Source organism: Cydia splendana, chromosome 13 (genome assembly GCF_910591565.1).
Source record: "Cydia splendana chromosome 13, ilCydSple1.2, whole genome shotgun sequence".
NCBI classification, from domain to species: domain Eukaryota; kingdom Metazoa; phylum Arthropoda; class Insecta; order Lepidoptera; family Tortricidae; genus Cydia; species Cydia splendana.
This window is the reverse complement of record NC_085972.1, coordinates 7,759,506-7,783,265: the sequence shown is the minus strand read 5'-3', so window position 1 is coordinate 7,783,265 and position 23,760 is coordinate 7,759,506. Positions and strand designations below refer to the sequence as shown.

The 23,760-nt window shown below is 41.0% G+C and overlaps 1 protein-coding gene across 46 annotated transcripts; it reads left to right on the top strand.

The window, feature by feature from the left end:
• Positions 1 to 22,301, top strand: LOC134796330 (myosin heavy chain, muscle). 46 transcript variants are annotated; one of them, XM_063768471.1, is made up of 25 exons: positions 1 to 291; positions 862 to 1,005; positions 2,582 to 2,766; positions 3,612 to 3,807; positions 4,139 to 4,202; positions 4,284 to 4,382; positions 5,898 to 6,001; positions 7,038 to 7,179; positions 7,482 to 7,747; positions 8,356 to 8,526; positions 10,318 to 10,497; positions 10,744 to 10,900; positions 11,257 to 11,315; positions 12,316 to 12,403; positions 12,713 to 12,830; positions 13,648 to 13,765; positions 14,469 to 14,605; positions 14,941 to 15,067; positions 15,457 to 15,666; positions 16,689 to 17,575; positions 18,175 to 18,253; positions 18,994 to 19,239; positions 19,470 to 21,305; positions 21,631 to 21,670; positions 21,874 to 22,301. In XM_063768471.1, exons 1-24 carry the CDS (start codon positions 85 to 87, stop codon positions 21,652 to 21,654), a joined length of 5,844 nt encoding a protein of 1,947 aa, XP_063624541.1. In that variant the 5' UTR covers positions 1 to 84; the 3' UTR covers positions 21,655 to 21,670; positions 21,874 to 22,301. The 46 variants fall into 46 exon arrangements, with proteins under 46 accessions (XP_063624541.1, XP_063624532.1, XP_063624516.1 ...); XM_063768462.1 differs by lacking the exons at positions 11,257 to 11,315; positions 13,648 to 13,765; positions 18,175 to 18,253; positions 21,631 to 21,670 and adding exons at positions 11,631 to 11,683; positions 14,003 to 14,120; positions 17,957 to 18,035 and having other exon boundaries at positions 7,038 to 7,175; positions 7,478 to 7,747; XM_063768446.1 differs by lacking the exons at positions 11,257 to 11,315; positions 21,631 to 21,670 and adding an exon at positions 11,631 to 11,683 and having other exon boundaries at positions 7,038 to 7,175; positions 7,478 to 7,747.
• Positions 22,302 to 23,760: the final 1,459 nt, after the last annotated feature.

Below are 23,760 nucleotides of genomic sequence, written 5' to 3'. Positions count from 1 at the left end.
GCTAAACATCAGCTGTGTTCACAGGAAGGCTCAGGGCTGCTCTCGTGTCTCGACTAGCCCAGAAGTCTCGTTAACCCTCCGAACATGCCGAAGCCAATCGTACAGGAGGGTGATGACCCCGATCCAACCCCGTACCTGTTCGTGTCTCTGGAACAGAAGCGTATCGACCAGAGCAAGCCCTACGATGGCAAGAAGGCATGCTGGGTTCCGGACGAGAAGGAGGGTTTCCTCCAGGGCGAGATCAAGGCTACCAAGGGCGACCTGGTGACCGTCGGCCTGCCTGGTGGCGAGGTAATATTTTCAGTTTTTATTATCGACACTTAAATTGTATCCGAAAACAACCAGTGATAACATAAGCTATCAGTATGTATATTACTCTATTAAATTATAGTTAAGAAGTATAATTATAAGAAGTGAATTTCAAGTTGAAATACCGGAAGCCCAAATATATCTGCAACTTTGAACTTTTAATTGAAAAGTCTTTGAGAATTGAATTTCTGTTTGGAATTCTGTTAGCTTATCCAAAGCTCCATCAGGATTTAACTGAAAAATACCTTAGAAATGCATTTTTTTTAAATTAAATATAAACGTTTTAATTTATCTCGATAATGTTACTAATATTACAAGTATATTTAATTGATCTTAAATGAGCAGGAAAAGACATTAAAAAAGGAACTCCTCTCACAAGTGAATCCACCGAAATTTGAAAAAGTCGAAGACATGGCAGACCTGACATACCTTAACGACGCTGCCGTGCTGCACAATCTGCGGCAGCGATACTATGCGAAACTGATCTATGTAAGTAGGCGCCAATGGCGCCTTTTCATTATTTCGATACTAATGTGACCATCTTTCCCGCAGACAAAAGACTTCAAGAAGGATCTTGTAGGCCAGGTCAACCCGCCCAAGTACGAAAAATGCGAGGACATGTCCAATTTGACATACCTCAACGACGCTTCGGTTTTGTATAATTTGAAGCAGAGATATTACCATAAGCTTATCTACGTAAGTTAGGAGCCACGACGGCCGGAGTTGGAGCCTTGCAGTGTGCATGCCAAATCCTTGCTCAATTCTGTAGACACATTACCTGAGGAACTTCATTGATTACTTGAAAGCACGTGTTTATTGACGAATAAATCCATGGTCCTAAGAATTGACTTAGCACTATATGTCTGGTCTGATTGCCATATTACGATTGATTGCCACGACAGTAGTAACATTTTGTAACATGACATGTTACAAAATGTTACTACTCAATCAATTTGTAACTTTGACTTTCAACACTACCCATCATTACGATCTTATTTTAATAGCCTTCTGATATGTCAATGATATTATTGGAGAGCTACCAAGCCAAAGATCAATAGCTGCCCATGAGGCGCAATTCGTTTTGGACCGATGGCTCAATTTGTATATAAATAGTGCGTTGGATATCAACTTGGGCTATTTTCGTGCTTGTTATTTCGGTCGCGCCCAAGCTATGCAGACTATACGCCAGATGTTCTTAATAGAGCGCGCGCAAAAAACTATGTCACCAGGTGAATGGACATGTTTTTGCGTTTTTTTTTGTACATTTTTTCCAAAGTTTTACACGATTTTTCTCAAGTATGAACATGATTGGAATATAATTCTTAATTTACAAACATGAATAAGGGGTCAATGTGTCTACTTTCCTATAGTCCTTCCTCAATACCCTATCCGAACCGTACTTGAACCCTTTTACACAGGACAAGTCGAAGTTCGTCCAGCGATACCGGCGACTGGAGGATTGTGTGTTTCTTGTATCAGATGTTTCACCGTTTTCATAGTCTACTGATTTCTTTTAGTGTCTAAGATTTTTTGCAAGAAAGGTATCGATACAATACCCCTTGCAGTTTTACAGAATTCTTGTTACAGATTATTTTCTTTGTGTTTTATGTAAGAAATATCAAAAAACTCGTAGATATTGCGGCGCAGAAACACAAAAGTAAAATATATTCAGATTTATCAGATAAGTTTACGAGTTTTTTGATGATTCTACTATATTTCAACATGGAGACTCAAAGTATCGATACAGTACTGTCTCCGTGTTAGTGTGTCATTAATTAATTTGTTTTTGACCTGATGATTGTCAACTAAATACGTAAAAATTACACCACCATTTTTTACCACGTTTACCAAAAATATTAAAAGAACGATTAGTATCGGTACACGTAATTAGTTGACAAAAGCAGGATTGTGTGGGTATTACACTTACGTCATTTGTCAAAATTTTAAATTTACACTACTTTATTTTTATTTAATTATTTGGCATTACTATTACAATCAATCATGTCTTTTGTCTACCTACAGTTATATTATCTGCAAGCCAAGTTGACGACCGAGGACAATTTACTGACTCTTTTACTCTTGCTACGAGTCTTACTTACTTCAAGTGTGCATGAGAAGTTTTACGACCCCAGTCAATTGTTTGGTTTGCGTATAATTAGTATAGTAATCTCGACCCGTAATGTCTACATAAAATAAGTATTTAACATATCATATGCTTTTCATCACCCTCACCATCAGCCACTTTATAACGTGTACGATTATGTTTCTCTAGACGTACTCTGGTCTCTTCTGCGTGGCTATCAACCCCTACAAGAGATTCCCCGTGTACACGACCCGATGCGCCCGCCTGTACCGTGGCAAGCGCCGCTCGGAGGTGCCACCCCATATCTTCGCCATTTCCGACGGCGCTTATGTCAACATGTTGACCAACCACGAGAATCAATCTATGTTGATTACGTAAGTAACAAAAGTCATTACGTGAATACATTTCATTACACTATTTTCATAAAGACATTACATGGATAAAGTTTTTTTTATATCAGATCAGTAAAAGTACGAGGTACCTATTAAGAGTAAATAAAAACAGGCTAATTTACCGACATCAAATACTAAGGCAGGCAGAAGGCGAAATTCGTCTTGCCATCTTCTAAATATTATAACATAAATACAATCACCGTTATGTCTTTGAGATATTCTCGTATATAGTATGTGACGTTTTCCACCAAAGGGTACCACATTGTCGGTTGTCGATAAGGTTGATTTCAAATTGAAGCTATATGGAAATAGCGCCTTATTGACCCAAAAATCCGAGACCGTGAGACCGATAATAGTACCCTTTTGGTTGAAGATGGCACATATTTTGGTATAAAGATATAATAAATTATAATATATATGTATACATATATAAAGTTTTATTTCAGGACTTTTACAACAAAATAAAAACACTACGAAAACTTATAAATAAAAAATTTGCCCTAAATCGTGGTCTGTAGGTAGGGTGCCCATGCAGAAGGCTGGCCGCATTGCCCTGCTGGATAGCAATGCTGATCCTTTGGGCAAAATATTGGCCAGCCCTCTGGTCACCGGAGGCCTCTATGAGGCGCTTTGACAGCTCCTCATAGAGACGACGCGCGCTAGGTCCCCACGTGTATACATATATGTACCTATAAAGATGTTTTAATATAAAGTAAAAGCTTCATCAAAATGTGAAAGAACTTTGCTTTCCCTTACTTTATCGGCTCAGCTACCCAAGATGAATCTGGGCCAAACCTTGCACTAATCAAAATCCTTACAATTCCCAGCGGTGAGTCTGGTGCCGGAAAGACTGAGAACACGAAGAAGGTAATTGCGTACTTCGCCACCGTGGGTGCCTCCCAGAAGAAGGACCCCAACCAGGAGAAGAAGGGTTCCCTGGAAGACCAGGTCGTCCAGACTAACCCTGTGCTTGAAGCCTTCGGTAACGCCAAGACCGTCCGTAACGACAACTCTTCCCGTTTCGTAAGTATTTGCATCATTACCTAAGACGAAACATTAAATAGGCTAAAAGCACTTTTCTTCTATTCTATTATTATGTTTTTCTAAATTTTTTTAAGCCCTCTATTTAAAAAAAATCGTTACCGATGCTAACTTTCAACCCCTTTCATTAAGCATTCGAATTGGGAATACAAAGAACCGAAATAATTATATTATCTTATGAAGTCAATTGAAAAAAACAAACAAGAAAAATATATAAACTTAATAAAACTGATTATCCTGACTTATTTTTATCTAACTTGCAAAATGTTGGTTGATTTTATCAGTTATTGAACTTATATTCCTCCTTGCCTAGGGTAAATTCATCCGTATCCACTTCGGCCCCTCTGGAAAACTGGCTGGTGCTGATATCGAGACCTGTAAGTACTTCGGCATGTACACCATGGATTAAGTACATCAGTTCCTTGAAGAATTAATTCTAAATTGTTAAATTTCTCCAGACCTGCTCGAGAAGGCCCGTGTCATCTCCCAGCAAGCTCTTGAGCGTTCTTACCACATCTTCTACCAGATGATGTCCGGCTCTGTTGATGGACTGAAGGGTACGTACAAAACATTTATCACACTTAACTTAGCAATATCAAGTAAATTATAATTGGTTTGAAAATATCTAAAAATAATTTTGATTTGTAATTCATCAAATTTAACTACTTTATCATTATCTTGATGAACAACCTGTAACTCTGTAGTACAGTCAACTGTAAAAACATGGGTGTACAAATCATCTCAAAAATATGTCCCATAACTCTTATGTCAGTGAATTAAGAACTATGGGACATATTTTTGAGTAAGTTGTCTACAACCATATTTTTACACTTGACTGTACTATACCCCGAGTGCGATCCTCTATATTTTTTGTTAATTACATGTCCAATGTTATCAATTAATATTCTATATGCAGGATATTTTATTAAATATTCTGTAACCACTCGAACTTATTAAATATATAATAATCTTAGGGAATATTAATTTAGTTTACAATCTTATGTGTAGTTTAAGGTCTCTGTTATAATTATTTTTGACGTCCACACTTCATACACTTACACCACGAACACTCAGACAATATCCTTACACTGATATACCTACTTTATTGGTATTAACGAGTGTGTTTATGACATTTAGCCAAGTGTATGCTGTCGAACGACGTATATGATTATCACATCATTGCACAAGGAAAAACTACAATCCCCAATGTAGATGATGGCGAGGAATGTTTGTTGACTGACGTAAGTCTTGGCCCCCAACAATCTGGGCGGCTTTCCCAAATTTTGTTTTCGATTCGATTGCCCTTTCGAGTTGACATGGGCGGTTGTATCATCGCACTAGTTGACTGGTGCGATAGTTAGTTTAAAAAGTGTGTATCCTTTCCAAAAACACTAAGAGCGTTGATTGGCATGTCTTAGTTTAGTTTAGTTAGCGCACCAATTACCAAAAATGACTGTGATTGGTGTCCCTTTATAGGAAAGTGCCTTTTGTCGAACGACGTCAATGATTACCACATCGTCGCGCAAGGCAAGACTGTTATTCCCGGCGTCGATGACGGAGAGGAAATGACGCTTACTGACGTGAGTCCAGAACGCGACAAACTGGCTCATTTCATTTCATCTTCTTCACTTTATTTCTTCTGCTGTTTCTGTCGCTTGTAGCTTTGCTTACGGCGCCGCTAGCGCCGCGTATGTGTGTGTCAGGTCTTGGCTTGATGTTCACAGAGATGACGATGCTAAGCAACCGCATCTCGGACTATCCCCTCATAAGTCAAGGGCAAACTCGAATACCTGGCGTCAACGACAGCGAGGAGCTGATGCTGACGGTCGTAAGTGAGCCAACAGACGCTTCAGAGTTATTCGTGCACTGGACATTGAGCAATCTCTGACACGCACATGCTCGCCCCCTGCGTTGTCCAAAAAGGGCTTTTTGCACAGAGTTTGGATCCCCTTCACCCCCACAGGTTACCCGACACGTTAACAAAATGCTACACGACGAAACATTTAGGATGTTAAACTATTTCGGCAAAAAGGGTGATTTTATTAAATTGTTCAATATTGTTTGACCAACAGCTAAGTGTTTCTTGTCCAACGACATCTACGATTACTATAACGTCTCCCAGGGTAAGATTACCATCCCCAATATGGATGACGGCGAGGAATGTCAATTGACTGACGTAAGTTGTCTGCGAATAGCAGCAGTTTGAGAGACCCACCGGAAAATTACCCTATCTGTTACCCAATACCATTGTCGTTACTATAATGGTAAAATAAACAACCGTAAATAGTTTAGATATAATCACAGCCAAAAGGATTGACCTGGGATTATACATAGAATTTAGTACCCTACATTTTTGGATTGGGCGGGTCTAAATTTAGTTCACCTCACAACTTAGATTCCTGTGCACTGAAGTCAAAATGGACCTGTACCTACACGTTGCCCCGCATAACATATAATAACGCTATTTTATTTTACATTTTACTAACGATTAATTATATGTTGCCTTGTATTCCCTAAGGCCTTTGAGTACTTGTTTTGTATCATCTCGGCACTTAAATTTTTAGTACGTTTCTTCAATATAAGTTTGCAAATATGAGAATAAATATATGTGTATAGTTAACATTTTCTGAGATGATTCTTCGGCTCAAACCCTAAATCTGCTAAACAAAATGCATTGTTTCTTTTATACACCGTGGTAGCTACCAAATTTCTTATTAGTGAGGATCAAATCCGTTTAAAAGGAAATATTAGCGTTCTACTTAGGTATATGGATAAATGTATGTTGTCAGCTTTTTGCTATCTCCGAATCCTACCTGGAATGGCGTCACCGTCAGTCGTCCTACGTTAGCCAAACGTGTTATATCCGAATGCTGTTTCATGAATTTGAACCTTAATTACTATTACGATGATGATGACTTAATACGAAGATGGGAGCTCTCAGCTCTGTATAAAGTAAACAAAGGCTTTTGTTTAACAGATGAGTGCCTGAGCCGAAAAAATCATCTCAGAACATTTCAACTATAGTGAGCTTATAAAGTCAGATCTGATTTTGTCTAAAAATTAATTTCGGCTAATTAGTAAATGTAATAATCAAAATGTCTTAAAAATAACAAAAATCATGTCATCATTTATGTATTCACGGCCTTACTGACACTAAGCGTCAATAAAGTCTTTATGTAATCTCGATAGTGACATGTGTTTTGGTATTATAGCAAGCTTTCGACATCCTTGGTTTCACCCAAGAGGAGAAGGACAACGTATACAAGATCACCGCCGCTGTCATGCACATGGGTGGCATGAAGTTCAAGCAGAGGGGTCGCGAGGAACAGGCTGAAGCCGACGGCATGGAGGCAAGTTCAACACAAAATTTCATACAAATTTGAAATAACCAGAACATCTTGCCTATAACTTATCAAAAATTTCAACACACTATTCTTTATTGTACCTATATAATGTCAAAGCAAATTTTTCTTGCCCACGCAGTGCAAGTGTTATTTATACTTCATAATTTCATAGAAGTATGATGTTTAAAATAACACTAGCAGTGCGTCGACTATCAAAATCTCTGTAGACTTTTCTTGGTCTAACTCTATTAAAAATGTAAAAAAATTAAATAACTGATAAAATCTAATAGGTGATTGTCTAATTCCAGGAAGGTGAACGCGTCGCCAAGCTCCTTGGTGTCGATTGCCAAGACTTATACAAGAACTTGCTGAAGCCCCGCATCAAGGTCGGCAACGAGTTCGTGACCCAGGGCCGTAACAAGGACCAGGTCACCAACTCCGTCGGTGCCCTCTGCAAGGGTGTCTTCGATCGTCTCTTCAAGTGGCTCGTCAAGAAGTGTAACGAGACTCTTGACACCAAGCAGAAGAGGCAGCACTTCATCGGTGTACTGGATATCGCCGGTTTCGAAATCTTCGACGTGAGTATCGCCGGCATGACTTAGGTACATCTCTTGCTTTCTAGTGAAAGTCAGAAATGTAACCTTATATTAAGTAAATTTCACAAAATCGGTTCAAATTTTTGCAATAAAGTGTTATTGGTAAAGCAATAACACTTTAATGCGGTCAACAGAAAAAATATATTATTAGAAAGTAATTATTTAGTTTTAAGTAGACAAAACTTAGTTATTGTAGAGTAGTAATGATTTTTCAAAATTTCTTTGTGTTAATATCCATTTGGTTTCTTAGTACAATGGTTTTGAGCAACTCTGCATTAACTTCACAAACGAGAAACTCCAACAATTCTTCAACCATCACATGTTTGTGTTGGAACAAGAAGAGTACACCAGAGAAGGCATCCACTGGGAGTTCATTGATTTCGGAATGGACTTATTGGCGTGCATTGACCTTATTGAAAAGGTATACTGAGTGTAAAGCACGCTCGGTTGAAGGCAGTTCCATGTGTTTAGAGTATAGCTTTTAGACTTTAGTTTATTCTGTGCCCAACTAACAAATCTCCGTGATAACGAGATAGTATAGTCTTTGTTAACCATAATTGTGGATTTACCTTTCCTATTGTTCATAAAAGTTCAACGGTTTCGAGCAACTCTGCATTAACTTCACCAATGAGAAGCTGCAGCAGTTCTTTAACCACCACATGTTTGTACTTGAGCAAGAAGAGTACAAGAAGGAGGGCATCAACTGGGCGTTCATCGATTTTGGCATGGACTTGCTCGCTTGTATCGATTTGATCGAGAAGGTAATAGTCGGTGGTGGTCGATCATCCCGTCGACGCTGGAACTCAAGACGGAGATTTTTCAATCTTCAATCAAATATCGAACAGACCCCCCAAGCTCTGGCAGGGCTTCATTCGTAGGGACTAAAACCAACAGCTGCGGAATGTGATCCGTAGTGAATCCGTACCTAATCCTAGACTTAACTTTCCACATTACTTATTTCCCTGCAGTTCAATGGTTTTGAGCAACTCTGCATTAATTTCACCAACGAGAAACTGCAGCAGTTCTTTAACCATCACATGTTCGTGCTGGAACAAGAAGAGTACCAGCGCGAAGGCATCGAGTGGACATTCATTGACTTTGGCATGGATCTTCAAATGTGCATTGACCTTATTGAAAAGGTAGTTGGCGAAAACGCAACAACAAGAGCTTGCCTCACGCCACAGGGTGCCCGAAAGAAGTAGCCTCTATAAGGTCTATCCTTTTTAGGTACTTACATATATTCCATTCGTTACTTCATTCGAGCTACCCACCAATGCAACGTATTGTGTTATATGTGTTCTGTGTTATCTGTGTTCTTTCTTTTTATTTTTAATATTTTCTCACACCAACGGCCATCGTTTCCACACAAACAATGTTAGTTGTTTAACAGATACAATTATTTTTTCCATGTGTCACGATCCAGATGAACGGGTTTAATCAGCTATGCGTTAATTTTACGAACGAAAAATTACAACAATACTTTAACCATTTCATGTTCGTGTTAGAGCAAGAGGAGTATGAACGTGAAGGGATCCAATGGACCTTCATAGATTTTGGTATGGATCTTCAAGCGACTATAGACTTAATAGAAAAGGTATTAGAATCCAGTATAGCTTACGATAGGCGCGATTAGACGACGCTTGGGGCTGAGGGCTGAGAACGTCTCCCGCAAGTACATCTCTGGCTGATCCCTTGCTCCACGGTATAAACAAATGCTTTGCGCACACGCGATCCTTTTGAGCAGTCGAGGCTAAAAGCATTTTTAATGAAAGTAGCGTCCTTGCGAATCTGTACACGCTGTTTTATTGTATCAAATGATCAAAATATTCTAAAATACTGTAACAATTCCTGGAGAATCCGTGAGGTATGCTGGCTATCTGTGTTGTTGGATATTATGAAATAATGATCATTTTGATATATTTATCATGGCCACACCGCTGGTAGGGCATTTGCAAAACTACAATAGCAGTCTAATCCGTTAATGAGCATATATTTTTTAATTAAATAGCAATATTAACTGTACCAGTAACACCAGTGTTTGTAACAACAAAATAGTCGGCAATCAAGTTTAATAAAAATATACGAAGGTAACAACTCGTTAATTATAAGCACTATGCACTACAAAATTATAAAGCTAATAAAATTACACGCACTATTAGAAAAAAGCACACAATTACCAATGCATGCTGCTTACTCGATAACGCTTAACAAATATACACGCTAGAACCCCCTTTTACAGAAAAGTAGTACTTATTTAAAACCTTTATTTCTCTTTTTAATTTTTTTCCTTTATTCCACATTTATAATTAAATTAAATTTGTACCTTTTGCCTAGTTTTTATTCTGTAGTTCGTCAATTTTATTATTCACTTGACAAGATTATGAAACAACAGCTATAAATTCCTCTCCAAAAACATCATAGTAGCTTGTTCTATCAAAATTTACATTTCATGACACAATTTTAATAGTAAAATAACTACACTTTGCATAAGTAGCATTTCCAGAAGACAACGCCCGTAACTTCGTGTTCTAACGCCACCGGTCCGTTTCCAGCCCATGGGTATCCTCTCCATCCTTGAGGAAGAGTCTATGTTCCCGAAAGCCACCGATCAGACCTTCGTTGAGAAGTTGAACAACAACCACTTGGGCAAGTCGCCCCCGTTCCTGAAGCCCAAGCCTCCCAAGCCCGGCTGCCAGGCTGCCCACTTCGCCATTGGCCATTATGCCGGCAACGTAAGTATCTTTACCATCAACCATATCAACATTCATTTCACTTCACTTTTAATTATATTGAGCTGATATTTGGTTCATAAATAGATCCTTTACTTAAACAACAGAATGTTAAAGCAAGCTTCCTTGTAGTCTTTCAATTTTATTCTTCTTGAAAATTTCACAAATAAAATGATTGTTGATGTTGGTATCTAAATTAGAATACTCAGTCATTCAGTAAGCCACTAACTTAATTCCCTCCTTAAACAGGTCGGTTATAACATCACTGGCTGGCTTGAGAAGAACAAGGACCCCCTTAACGACACTGTCGTAGACCAGTTCAAAAAGGGCGTCAACAAACTGTTAATTGAGATCTTCGCTGACCATCCTGGTCAGTCCGGTGGTGCTGATGCCGGCGGCGGCAAGGGTACGTATCAATTACTTTCCTAAGATATAAGGATTGTATAAAAAAAAATTATGATAATGTTTACTTCTGATTTTAATAAGCCCTTATAGCAATTTTGATCTCTACGAAAACAGGTGACCAGGTACCATGAGCTGTAACCATACATTCTGTGAACATATATCATCACACACCACAAGACGGGTGATATAAAACCCAAATGTCACTTACCAAAATCACATCAATACTTCAGTGATCTTGGATTATTTCATTATACTTATACAGTTAATAATCACTATCATTTTATGGAAAAATGTACTGGCATCATTATCTACAAAGACACATTAATGTTTATTTCTCATGTCACTTTTCAACTTAAGGCGCTGGAGGCAAGCGTGCCAAGGGTTCTGCCTTCCAGACTGTATCATCGCTCTACAGGGTAAACTTACATTCATTGAAAGGAATTTGCTTCACTGCCTTTGGCGTGGCTTCAGTATCGTCTATCATGCCTAAGATTAGCCCTTGTTACTACTACTGAATCTACTGATCATAAATCATAACTTTGAGGATTCAGTGGTAACTAGGGTCAGTCTTCCATGCTTTCACATTACCTTGTCAATGTCAGCATAATATGTTTTACAGCGCAGCTCATGTCGCCGATAGTCTATGTTTAGCCATCGAGTATTGTCCCGTCTTTTTTGCCTTGTGATCGTCTTGGTACTAATCTATGCTTGTTTATAATGTACGTTCATAGGCGGTCGCGGTAAGAAGGGTGGTGGTTTCGCTACTGTCTCCTCCGCGTACAAGGTTCTTAAGTTTAATATAAAGATTGATTTTTGGTTTATATTAATGTAGTTTCATATATTCTACATTGTTTTTGAAAATTACTTAGTAACATTTCATAGACGTTAAAGGTAACATGAAAATTACCTGTTTTATGTTTTTCGATGTTGTAATATTTTACATGCACTATGGTGTATAGTGTAGATCAATGCACTGTGGAAAAATTACACGCACAGCGCATAACGTCCCCAGGAACGTACAAAAAGCAACACTACTAACTGTACATCGGTGGACTTTATTACAAAAGGCATAAGGTCCACCAATGTAGGTACAGTTAACAGTGTGGGCAATGGTACTGTACGACACTGCTGGGTGTATTAAGCTTTGTGTGTTAGTGTGTGTTTATTAGGAATCATAACTTTAGTTTTGTGTGTGTGTTTATTCACATCGTCACCTCATTACCTGTCAAATCTACGTCAATATTCATTTTTCATCGAGTGTTGCTTTTTATGTTGTTTGCAGACATTTCTATTAGACAAAACTAGGAAATGTTCTGGGTAAATAATCAGTTGGATTGGATCTAGATAAATATTAAAAATTCTGTTTTACTATACAAAATCACAATTCTTGCATATTAATTTTGTTAATCGATACAGGAACAACTTAACAACCTGATGACAACTTTGAGGTCCACCCAACCTCACTTCGTACGTTGTATCATCCCCAACGAGTTGAAACAGCCTGGTGAGTAATACTTGTACTAAACATATTTATGTTAGTCAAGTGACCAATGTTACTTTTTCTTCTTTTCCCTTTTACTGGTTTTATAATTTTCCTATTTGTCTTTAATAATAATAAAGTACAGTAAGACTTTACTATCTCTACTCTATTAAACTTTAAGAATAACTAAAAACATAAGTAATTTGTTTAAAATCTTCCTACCTGTTTTTTTATTACTTAATACACATTAATAGCGAAGGCCTTCTATTTCCTGTAATTTCGTCTTACCCCTCAGAATAATGTGTACATGATAATACGGTATTCGTCCGCCAGGTCTCATCGACTCCCACCTTGTCATGCACCAGCTGACCTGTAACGGTGTGTTGGAAGGCATCCGTATTTGCCGTAAAGGTTTCCCCAACAGGATGGTCTACCCTGACTTCAAGCTCCGGTAAGATCCCAACATCAACATCAAAAATAACTCAAGAATTCAAATTACATACAACTATAACGTCAGTATTTTATGTCTCTGTTTTGATTATCGAGGGTTATGTTTATTTTTATATGTGGTTAGTCAAAACATTTTTTTAGCGCTGGAATTTTCTGGAGCATCTATTCTGGTAATACTTCTGACTTGCTGACGTCATCAGTCAAATTTACATAGTTTATATCTATGAGTAACACTTGCTGCAATATCATAGATTATTAATAAGCTGTTTTTTTATATAACGACAAATTATTTTAATGACGTGTCACATACAGAGTAGTTGGAAGGACTCTATTTATTAAATGATTGATGTTCGACTAACAGTTACATGATTCTGGCGCCAGCCATCATGACCAACGAAAAAGATCCTAAAGAAGCAGCTAGGAAGTGTCTGGAGTCTGTCGAACTCGACCCTGAGAGCTATCGTATCGGTCACACCAAGGCAAGAATAGAATGGGGCCCAGAATGGTTTTAGCATGGAGAAGTAGAAATTGTCAAACTCTAAACTCTAAAGAATAGAGTTAATGTTGAACCCCTATTGTTGACCCATTGTTATTTCTAGGTCACTATATCATAGAAGGTTCCTGGGATACATGTTGTTAATCTGAATTGCAGTCCATACCCCTAATCGTATGCAATGTGGTTAACATATCAAAGGTTTTTTACAGTATGCCCCACATTTTGTTCTACCCTCTCCTTATATACCGAGCACGTTCATTTTGTCTTTAGAAATATTTATTGTGACTCTCCCTCATTGTGTGGAAATATTTTGATAATGTAGCTACAAGATCCTGGCCCCTCAAGCTGTGGACAAGGAAAGCGATCCTAAGAAGATCGCCCAAGTCATCCTGGACGCCACAGGCTTGGATGTCGAATCGTACCGTCTCGGTCACACCAAGGCATGTTCATTCGGTTGCGTAGTTAGCTGTGAGAAAGCCAATTGCAAGTTATCAATACTACAGGCAAATTACGACAACCATTTACAATTGGCACAGTAATTTGTCCAGTAGACCCTAAGCCGCTTCAAAGGGCCCAAGTGACAAGGCTCCTGTTTGGATTTTCCCCTATCCTCCTTTCTACCTGTACATACACAATACACACACACTGCTATATTTTTGTATGCTCCTCAAACGCAGATACAAAATTCTGTGCCCGGGGCAGATCAAAGACTCAATGTCGCCAGAGAAAGCCGCCGAGAAAATTCTCGAAGCAACTGGCTTGGACTCGGAATCTTTCAGACTTGGAAAAACAAAGGTAGACGTAGTGCATGAGTAACGGATACACAAATACACTTTCCGATACTAACTCCTCTTGAACTTTTACTGTCTGTATCGTCTGTACCTCGTGTTCTCTATGTATCGATTTTTTATATTTCCATGTCATGCCGCTTCAATAAGTCTCCATTTTTTTCGAGATTACTTACGCATATTCTCCACTAACATTAGATGTAATTTTATTATGATTTAAAATATAATGTTTATATTTCTTACATCAATAATGTGTAGAAATAGTTTTAAATCTATTAAAACTAGATTTTATCAGTTACCTACTAACTCTCCAAGTCGGGCGTCTGTATTTGTTCTGACTTAGCTATATATCCAGGTGTTCTTCCGCGCTGGTGTCCTGGGTCAGATGGAAGAGATGCGTGATGACAGGCTGTCCAAGATTGTGTCTTGGCTCCAGGCCTACATCCGCGGTTACCTGTCCCGCAAGGAGTACAAGAAGCTGCAGGAACAGAGGTATGGTATCTTACTTAACTTATACTTCTATAATCACATCGCCTTCTTATACATTTACTTTTATTAGTGGCATTACATTACCTTAAATATAATAACACTCTTTTAAACGTATTCTGGATGGTTACATATTTAATATAGTAATATCGTAAATATAATAAATCGATGTTTGGCATTCCAAATCTTTAATATAGTATATTTTTGAAATGTTTTTTCTTAGTTATTATCTTTAGAAATTTTGTTATCAAATTATATATCATAATTGCAAATATCTGACTTCATTATTTTAATTAAAACTTATTCATAAAATTTTGCTAAGTTAAGTTTTCTACCACTAGGGTCGCCCTCCAAGTTGTCCAGCGCAACTTGCGCAAGTACCTGCAACTCCGCACCTGGCCCTGGTGGAAGTTGTGGCAGAAGGTCAAGCCCCTCCTCAACGTCAGCCGCGTCGAGGATGAGCTCGCGGTAAGCATCACTCAACGCATTAACATGATGGAGCACTTTGACCCAATAAATAATCAAATTTAGCGGCGTGAATCAAGCACGCAAATAGCTAAGCCGCACCCACCTGCCGGTTACGTGACACCGCACCTGCCGCGGCCATTTCTGGAATCCCCCCCTATCGCCCCACTCACCTAGCTAAGTAATCATGCGCGTGGGCGGCTATCGCCCGCTGGAAAACTCCAGCGCCCCTGTCAGTCGAGCGGTCGGCCGGGCGCGCGCCTAACTCCCTTAACGAACGAACCGACATTCCCTATCCAATCAATTGATGTGATCAATAAAAATTAAATAAAATGGCAACGATACACGTTACGGAATGGGATGGTGTGGATAAAAATGTGGTTGAATTGCAGAAACTGGAAGAGAAGGCCAACAAGGCGATCGAGGCTCTCGAGAAGGAGGAGAAACTCCGCAAGGAGTTGGAAGTCCTGAACGCCAAGCTGCTGGAGGAGAAGACCGCTCTGCTCGGCTCGCTCGAGGGCGAGAAGGGCTCGCTGTCTGAAGTCCAGGAGCGCGCCGCCAAGCTCCAGGCCCAGAAGGCTGACCTGGAGTCCCAGCTTAGGGTAAGTGTTAATTATTTATTAGTTGGTGATAGTATAGCAAAGATCATGTTTATTACTTAAATCATTTAGAAAAATAGTATTTATATTGATATCCTCTAGAAAAATTTAAACTTTTCACAGTAGAAAAATTCATATTGGATTAGCAAAAAATTATAAAAGATGAATATTGAGCCCCATAATTACGAGTAGGTATAGTGATTAAATAGTATGTCAAGAATCATGTAAGGTAAGGCGGGGTAAGACTAACACAGTTTATTTTGCTCGGGGCAAGACAAACAGTATGAGGATTTCATACAAGTGAGTCTTACCCCGGTGATAGTCTTACCCCACCTTACCTTAGTTTATTTTGTGATAATGAAACTACTTTTATTATTATGAATCGTCAAGAGAAAATTAGAAATTATTCATAACCGTAAATTGTTTTGATACCTCAAAAAATAAAGCTATGTGAATCCACTAGTAGCTTGCTAAATTCCTGCTTAAATCTTTTTAGTTATTAAAATGTGGCGTTTCCAGGCGGAACTTAATCGTAAAATTTGTATCATAATTTTTAACCCGGTAATGATGCGTCATCTTGAAATAGCAATGAGCAATTTGGGTCGCGAATAGTCTGGCGCTAAATAAATAATGTTCCTAATTAGTTTAATTAATTAGATGAGATTCCTGCGGCGAGTAAACATACAAGACATTAGTTACTTAGAAGACATCGCGTTACAAGCCAAATATGTAGCCGTAACACTGTTGCAAAGTAATGCTTCGTTTGCTGGCGTATTTCTTTAAATAAACACAGTTATGTTTACACGAAAAGCAGCTTGAGAAGTTAAAAATAAATTGCACGTCTGCAGATTGCACGATTTTATTGCAAACCATTAATTGCTATTATTTGCTGATAGACAGAAGCCAGACGTGTTTAGAGGAAGTGCGAAAGCAATTAAAAGCCAACCGTTTATTTTATCGATGCCTAGTTTTTATATACTTGAATACTGAACAATGTATACTGATTCGAGCTGTTGTGACCGTAGGACACCCAGGACCGCCTGACCCAGGAGGAGGATGCCCGCAACCAGCTGTTCCAGAACAAGAAGAAGTTGGAACAGGAGGTCTCTGGTCTCAAGAAGGACGTCGAGGATCTCGAACTATCCGTCCAAAAGTCCGAGCAGGATAAGGCCACCAAGGATCACCAGATCCGCAACTTGAACGATGAGATCGCCCACCAAGATGAGCTCATCAACAAGCTCAACAAGGAGAAGAAGATGCAGGGCGAGTCCACCCAGAAGACTGGTGAGGAGCTCCAGGCCGCCGAGGACAAGGTCAACCACCTCAACAAGGTCAAGCAGAAGCTCGAGCAGACCCTCGACGAGCTGGAAGACTCTCTGGAGCGCGAGAAGAAGCTGCGTGGTGACGTTGAGAAGCAGAGGAGGAAGGTTGAGGGCGACCTCAAGCTGACCCAGGAGGCCGTCGCTGACCTCGAGCGCAATAAGAAGGAGCTCGAGCAGACCATCCAGCGCAAGGACAAGGAGATCTCCTCCCTGACCGCCAAGCTCGAGGACGAGCAGTCCCTTGTCAGCAAGCTGCAGAAGCAGATCAAGGAACTGCAGGCCCGCATCGAGGAGCTCGAGGAGGAAGTCGAGTCCGAGCGCCAGGCTCGCGCCAAGGCTGAGAAGCAGCGCGCGGACCTCGCTCGTGAACTCGAGGAGCTCGGCGAGCGCCTTGAGGAGGCCGGTGGTGCTACCTCTGCCCAGATCGAGCTTAACAAGAAGCGCGAGGCCGAGCTCAGCAAGCTCCGCCGCGACCTGGAGGAGGCCAACATCCAGCACGAGTCCACCCTCGCCAACCTGCGCAAGAAGCACAACGATGCCGTCGCCGAGATGGGTGAGCAGCTCGACCAGCTCAACAAGCTCAAGGCCAAGTGAGTATTATATATATTATATCCTTTTCTACTAGAGCAATGAAAACGCAATTTTTAAACTTATGTGTTACAAAATGTACACGATTTTATTACTCTAGATTATTGTAAGCTAAGTATGTTCGTGCAAGTATTTTTTATAATCAGATACTTTGATATCATATATCGTAAAAATAAGGAAACGCAATTGGCGAAATAAAAATAGTTTCAGCAAGAGGGACTCGATGCTAAATATAGCACTCCTGCGTGGTAAATCTTATAAACATCAGCATAATGTTTATAAATACACTTTTAATAAGCAACGGAAATGTAATTTTGTATTGAAACTTTAAATTTTAACTGGGACTTGAAAGCTTTGGTTACTCAATCGTACTGCAAATTCAGGGCTGATCATGACCGCGCGTCTTGCTACTCGGAGCTAAACAACACACGCGCTGCCGTCGATCAGGTGGCCCGTGAAAAGGTAACATGTCATCCACGAGGCATGTGTACCGAGTTCCCCCGCATGTTCCCTAAACGTGGAAGAACCACGGTCCACTCAAAGTCCACAACACAAACACTTACCCATTAGGTGATATTAATCGTGTTTCTAATCCATCCAGGGCTGAGAAGGAACGTTCTCAGTACTTTAGCGAAGTCAATGACCTCCGCGCTGGTATCGACCACGTGTCCAACGAAAAGGTATAAATTGTTTTGGCATCAGCAGGACTTCGCTTCGCTTTCGCCAGCTAGATGGAGTTGCAACCCAAGTCGCACAAGAGCTTTATATAGATGTATACAGCCCTTATAATGCTTAGCCTAGGATAGTGTCTGTATATGAGCTCTTAAACAACTTGTGTGCTTGGGACCAGACACTTTACACATGCCCAATTTAACATACCTAATATAGTTTTAAACTAATCGCAAGAAGCTGTGAGCGCTGTAACATGAAACTTAACAAATACCGCTAAAATGTAAAATAATTTTTGAATGATTTTCAAATTGATTAATCCCTATCTTAATAATCCCCTTACAATAAATAAAACCTTTGAACAATTAATTATTAAATAATATAACAAAATAACATTTAGGTGGACCTAATATTATGTAAATTAAAACTAGTCGTGTTACTAACCGTAACAATGTAACGTTGTAGACCTACAACTTTACATTATTTACCTGTAAATAAATGTTATTTACGTACGTAGAAATTTAATAAATAGAAAAATTTGCATATACCTATAACATTTTAAATGCTTTTCTTCTCATAATAAATAATAGCGTTGGTTTTTACAACAGTCATGATCAATACATCCTAAAACTAATATCAGCCTGCATTATTAAGATTTAAATATCGATAAATTCAAACCATGAATACCATTACCAACTTTCAACTAACCCGGGAATATACCTTCCTCTAACAATGATTTATTTCCTAATAGGCTGCCCAGGAGAAGATCGCCAAGCAGCTCCAGCACCAGCTCAACGAAGTCCAGAACAAGGCTGACGAGGCCAACCGCACCCTCAACGACCTGGATGCCGCCAAGAAGAAGATGTCCATCGAGAACTCCGACCTGCTCCGCCAACTGGAGGAGGCCGAGTCCCAGGTGTCGCAGCTGTCCAAGATCAAGGTGTCGCTCACCACTCAGCTGGAGGACACCAAGAGGCTCGCCGACGAGGAGGCCAGGGTTAGTATATAATATAAATCTATACATTTATACTAAATATTTGTCAAGGTTTATTTAAAAGAAAACAACAACAAAGACAACTCAAACGACATATTATTGTTGTTAGATGATTTCCATATTGGTGCATTTTAGTATCAAGCTGAGACTTTCTTGGTCCACTGATGCACTTAATCAACTTAAAACAACGCTTAGCGACATAGTAGCTAATTAATGTGTTTTCTTGTTAACAGGAACGCGCCACCCTTCTTGGCAAGTTCCGCAACCTCGAGCACGACCTGGACAACATCCGCGAACAGGTCGAGGAGGAGGCCGAAGGCAAGGCTGATCTTCAACGCCAGCTTTCCAAGGCTAACGCCGAAGCCCAGATCTGGCGCTCCAAGTACGAGTCCGAGGGTGTTGCCCGCTCCGAGGAGCTGGAGGAGGCCAAGCGCAAGCTCCAGGCCCGCCTCGCCGAGGCTGAGGAGACCATTGAGTCCCTCAACCAGAAGGTTGTTGCCCTCGAAAAGACCAAGCAGCGCCTCGCCACCGAGGTTGAGGACCTGCAGCTCGAGGTCGACCGTGCCACCGCCATCGCCAACGCCGCCGAGAAGAAGCAGAAGGCCTTCGACAAGATCATCGGAGAATGGAAGCTCAAGGTCGACGACCTCGCCGCCGAGCTCGACGCCAGCCAGAAGGAATGCCGCAACTACTCCACCGAACTGTTCCGTCTCAAGGGTGCCTACGAGGAAGGCCAGGAACAGCTCGAGGCTGTCCGCCGCGAGAACAAGAACCTCGCCGACGAAGTCAAGGACCTGCTCGACCAGATCGGCGAAGGTGGCCGCAACATCCACGAGATCGAGAAGGCCAGGAAGCGTCTGGAAGCCGAGAAGGACGAGCTCCAGGCCGCTCTCGAGGAGGCTGAGTCCGCCCTCGAACAGGAGGAGAACAAGGTCCTGCGCGCTCAGCTCGAGCTGTCCCAGGTCCGCCAGGAGATCGACCGCCGCATCCAGGAGAAGGAGGAGGAGTTCGAGAACACACGCAAGAACCACCAGCGCGCCCTCGACTCCATGCAGGCTTCCCTCGAAGCCGAGGCTAAGGGCAAGGCTGAGGCCCTGCGCATGAAGAAGAAGCTCGAGGCCGACATCAACGAGCTCGAAATCGCTCTCGACCACGCCAACAAGGCTAACGCCGAGGCCCAGAAGAATATCAAGCGTTACCAGGCCCAGATTAAGGACCTGCAGACCGCCCTCGAGGAGGAACAGCGCGCCCGCGACGATGCCCGCGAACAGCTGGGTATCTCCGAGCGCCGCGCCAACGCCCTCCAGAACGAGCTGGAAGAGTCCCGCACTCTTCTGGAACAGGCCGACCGCGCCCGCCGCCAGGCCGAACAGGAGTTGGGCGATGCTCACGAACAGCTCAACGAGCTGTCCGCCCAGAGCGCCTCCCTCTCCGCCGCCAAGAGGAAGCTCGAGTCCGAGCTGCAGACCCTCCACTCCGACCTCGACGAGCTCCTCAACGAGGCTAAGAACTCCGAGGAGAAGGCCAAGAAGGCCATGGTTGACGCCGCCCGCCTCGCCGACGAGCTCCGCGCCGAGCAGGAGCACGCCCAGACCCAGGAGAAACTCCGCAAGGCCCTTGAGCAACAGATCAAGGAACTGCAAGTCAGATTGGATGAGGCCGAAGCGAACGCTCTCAAGGGAGGCAAGAAGGCTATCCAGAAACTCGAACAGAGAGTCAGGGAGCTTGAAAACGAGCTTGACGGTGAACAGAGGAGGCACGCCGACGCACAGAAGAACCTGCGCAAGTCTGAGAGGCGTATCAAGGAGCTCACCTTCCAGGCTGAGGAGGACCGCAAGAACCACGAACGCATGCAGGACCTCGTCGACAAACTGCAGCAGAAGATCAAGACCTACAAGAGGCAGATCGAAGAGGCGGAAGAGATCGCCGCCCTCAACTTGGCTAAGTTCCGCAAGGCACAGCAGGAGCTTGAGGAGGCCGAGGAGCGAGCGGACCTGGCCGAGCAGGCCATCAGCAAGTTCCGAGGCAAGGGCCGCGCGGGATCCGCTGCGAGAGGAGTCAGCCCGGCGGTAAGTTTCTCTTTCTAATCTGAAGTCATACACAGATTCATTATTTTCTGATCCGGTTCATAACGGTGGATAATAAAGGCAAGAAAAAGCATTCGCTTCTTTCTGGTCATACTCCTAGACAGACGCGGAAGCTTTATCATGCTATCCTGACCATCATAATAATATGTCTTTCAATTTCTTGATGCGCACTATTTCAAACACTCTTTACTACCTATATAGAGGGAACATTTTAGTCTGTGCTGTGTAAGACTCAACTCAAATATGCTATTGCTTTTAATTTTATTAGACACCTACTGTTATAACTAAACTATGTTCTTTCGTCCAGGCGTCCGTAAAAGGGCGCGTTTAGTGAACCAAGGAGAGATGTAAGTTCAGCTTACCCCCACGGCGACAGGAACGGTCGTCGCTATCTGACACCTCAATCCAACAGCCAATCAGCTGTCAGATCAGGCCTACTGAATGCAAGCCATTCGAAATTTGAATGCCTCCCCATTTGTACTGTCCGGCATGTTTCCCTGTTCTTACCATTTGGTGAATGAGATGCTGATATATTTTCTTCTCTTTCCAGCCCCCGCGCCCGCGCCCCGCATTCGACGGCTTCGGCACCTTCCCACCAAGGTTCGACCTGGCTCAAGATGATTTCTAAACGTTCCACAAAACCAAAACGGACTGTACAGATTTTCGTTGTTAATCTAACATAATTTTTTATACATAGCAGTTAAAAAGCGTGAAACGAAAACTGTAAATTAATAAAAAAAAAAACTTTATACACTTTAGTATTCTTATCTTTTTACGAAAAGCTATTTTGTAACTTGTTGATATTTATTTATTTATTGCTGATGTATGTATCGAGAGTGGGGGTGGGGGGGCGCGCGGAGCGACCGCCGTGATCCTAGAGACACGCCTACCAACCCCTTTACCGGCGCTCGCGCCGCGCGCCTCTCTGCCCTCTTTGACATCTAATAAAGCGATAACGTTGTCATAAAACATTTAAAAGTTTGGTTTTTTTTCAGCCCTCTATCATACCTAGGTTTACATCAATATGTATAAATAAAATACCTGTAAGGGCCACTTGCACCATTCACTAACCCGGGGTTAACCGGTTAAAACTGGAGTTAACATGGTTACCAGTACAATTTGACACTGGGTTAACGGTTTAACCGGTTAACTCAGAGTTAGTGGATTGGTGCAAGTGGCGCTAAGGGTCGTATTTATAAAGTAGCACAAATACATAATAAGTATAATATTATAGAAGTAAATATTTCCATGAATCTTATAAAATTAGAATATATATTGATGGTCAAGCAAATCTTGTCAGTAGAAAAAGGGACGAAATTCAAATTTTCTATGAGACCATGGTATAATAATAAGACCATGTATGAGACGATATCCCTCCGCGCCCCGCGCCTACATTTTTCAAATTTGCCGCCTTTTTCTACTGACAAGATCTGCTTGACCATCTATTAGACCGGTGTGTTCATTTTGTATTAGAAACAACTTACAGTTATGTTATGCACTTTTCATTTCCATTGTTTGGAAATGGAGTAGGTATAGGTAGGTATTTTTTCTTGAAAGAGGAAAAAATAGCATGGAAAATAAATAAACTTTAATTTTCAATTAACTTTAATAACCTAGTATCACAATTCGGCTTGTTCCTCTTAACGTTTGTCAATTAACGTATCATAATCACTTAATACTTAGGAACTGTTGGGGAATATTTACAAATAAACTCTAAACAACTAACTAACATTCGGTTACTCATTAATAAATAACTCTTGGATATATTTAATGCAGTCCATATTTGTCAATGAGAAAAAAAAAGTCCAAAGAGTTTATTGATAGTAGAAGAAAAGTCCTTCCTCCTATGAAGTTTGACCGCTGAAATTGTAGTGCGAATAGATGGCGCTGTACGTACTGTGCCGCATGTTATGCACTCACTGGATTTTAGGATTTGGTTTGACAACCAGATTTACCGCATAAGCAAGGCTCGGAAAAACGCCCGTCATTTTGAAAACATAACCCTGTTCCGTACAACAGAAACTTGTACCCAATACTTATACCAATGTCAACATGTAAATATGCCCCAATGATGAACGAACATTTTCGACTTAAATGGGTCCTAAATTATAGTTACGTTTTCAAATGAAAAAAAAAGAAAATACGGCGTGTTTTAGAGCCTTGCGCATATGCCATCTTACAGCACTATCGACATCAGCTGTCAAATTCGAATCAAGAATTTGTCTTAAATTTTACGTATCTTATACCAAAGAGAACACATATCTGTGAAAGAATAAGGATCAAAATCAAATGGCGTTCTATCAGTTTTAATTTTCTGTCGAAAGATGGCAGTAAATTTACAGTGGCTACATAATTTACTTTGACAATCCGCCTCTATACACTCTATTCTCTTTGCTTATACTTATCAATTAATTCATACAGGCGGTTAACTTCATGA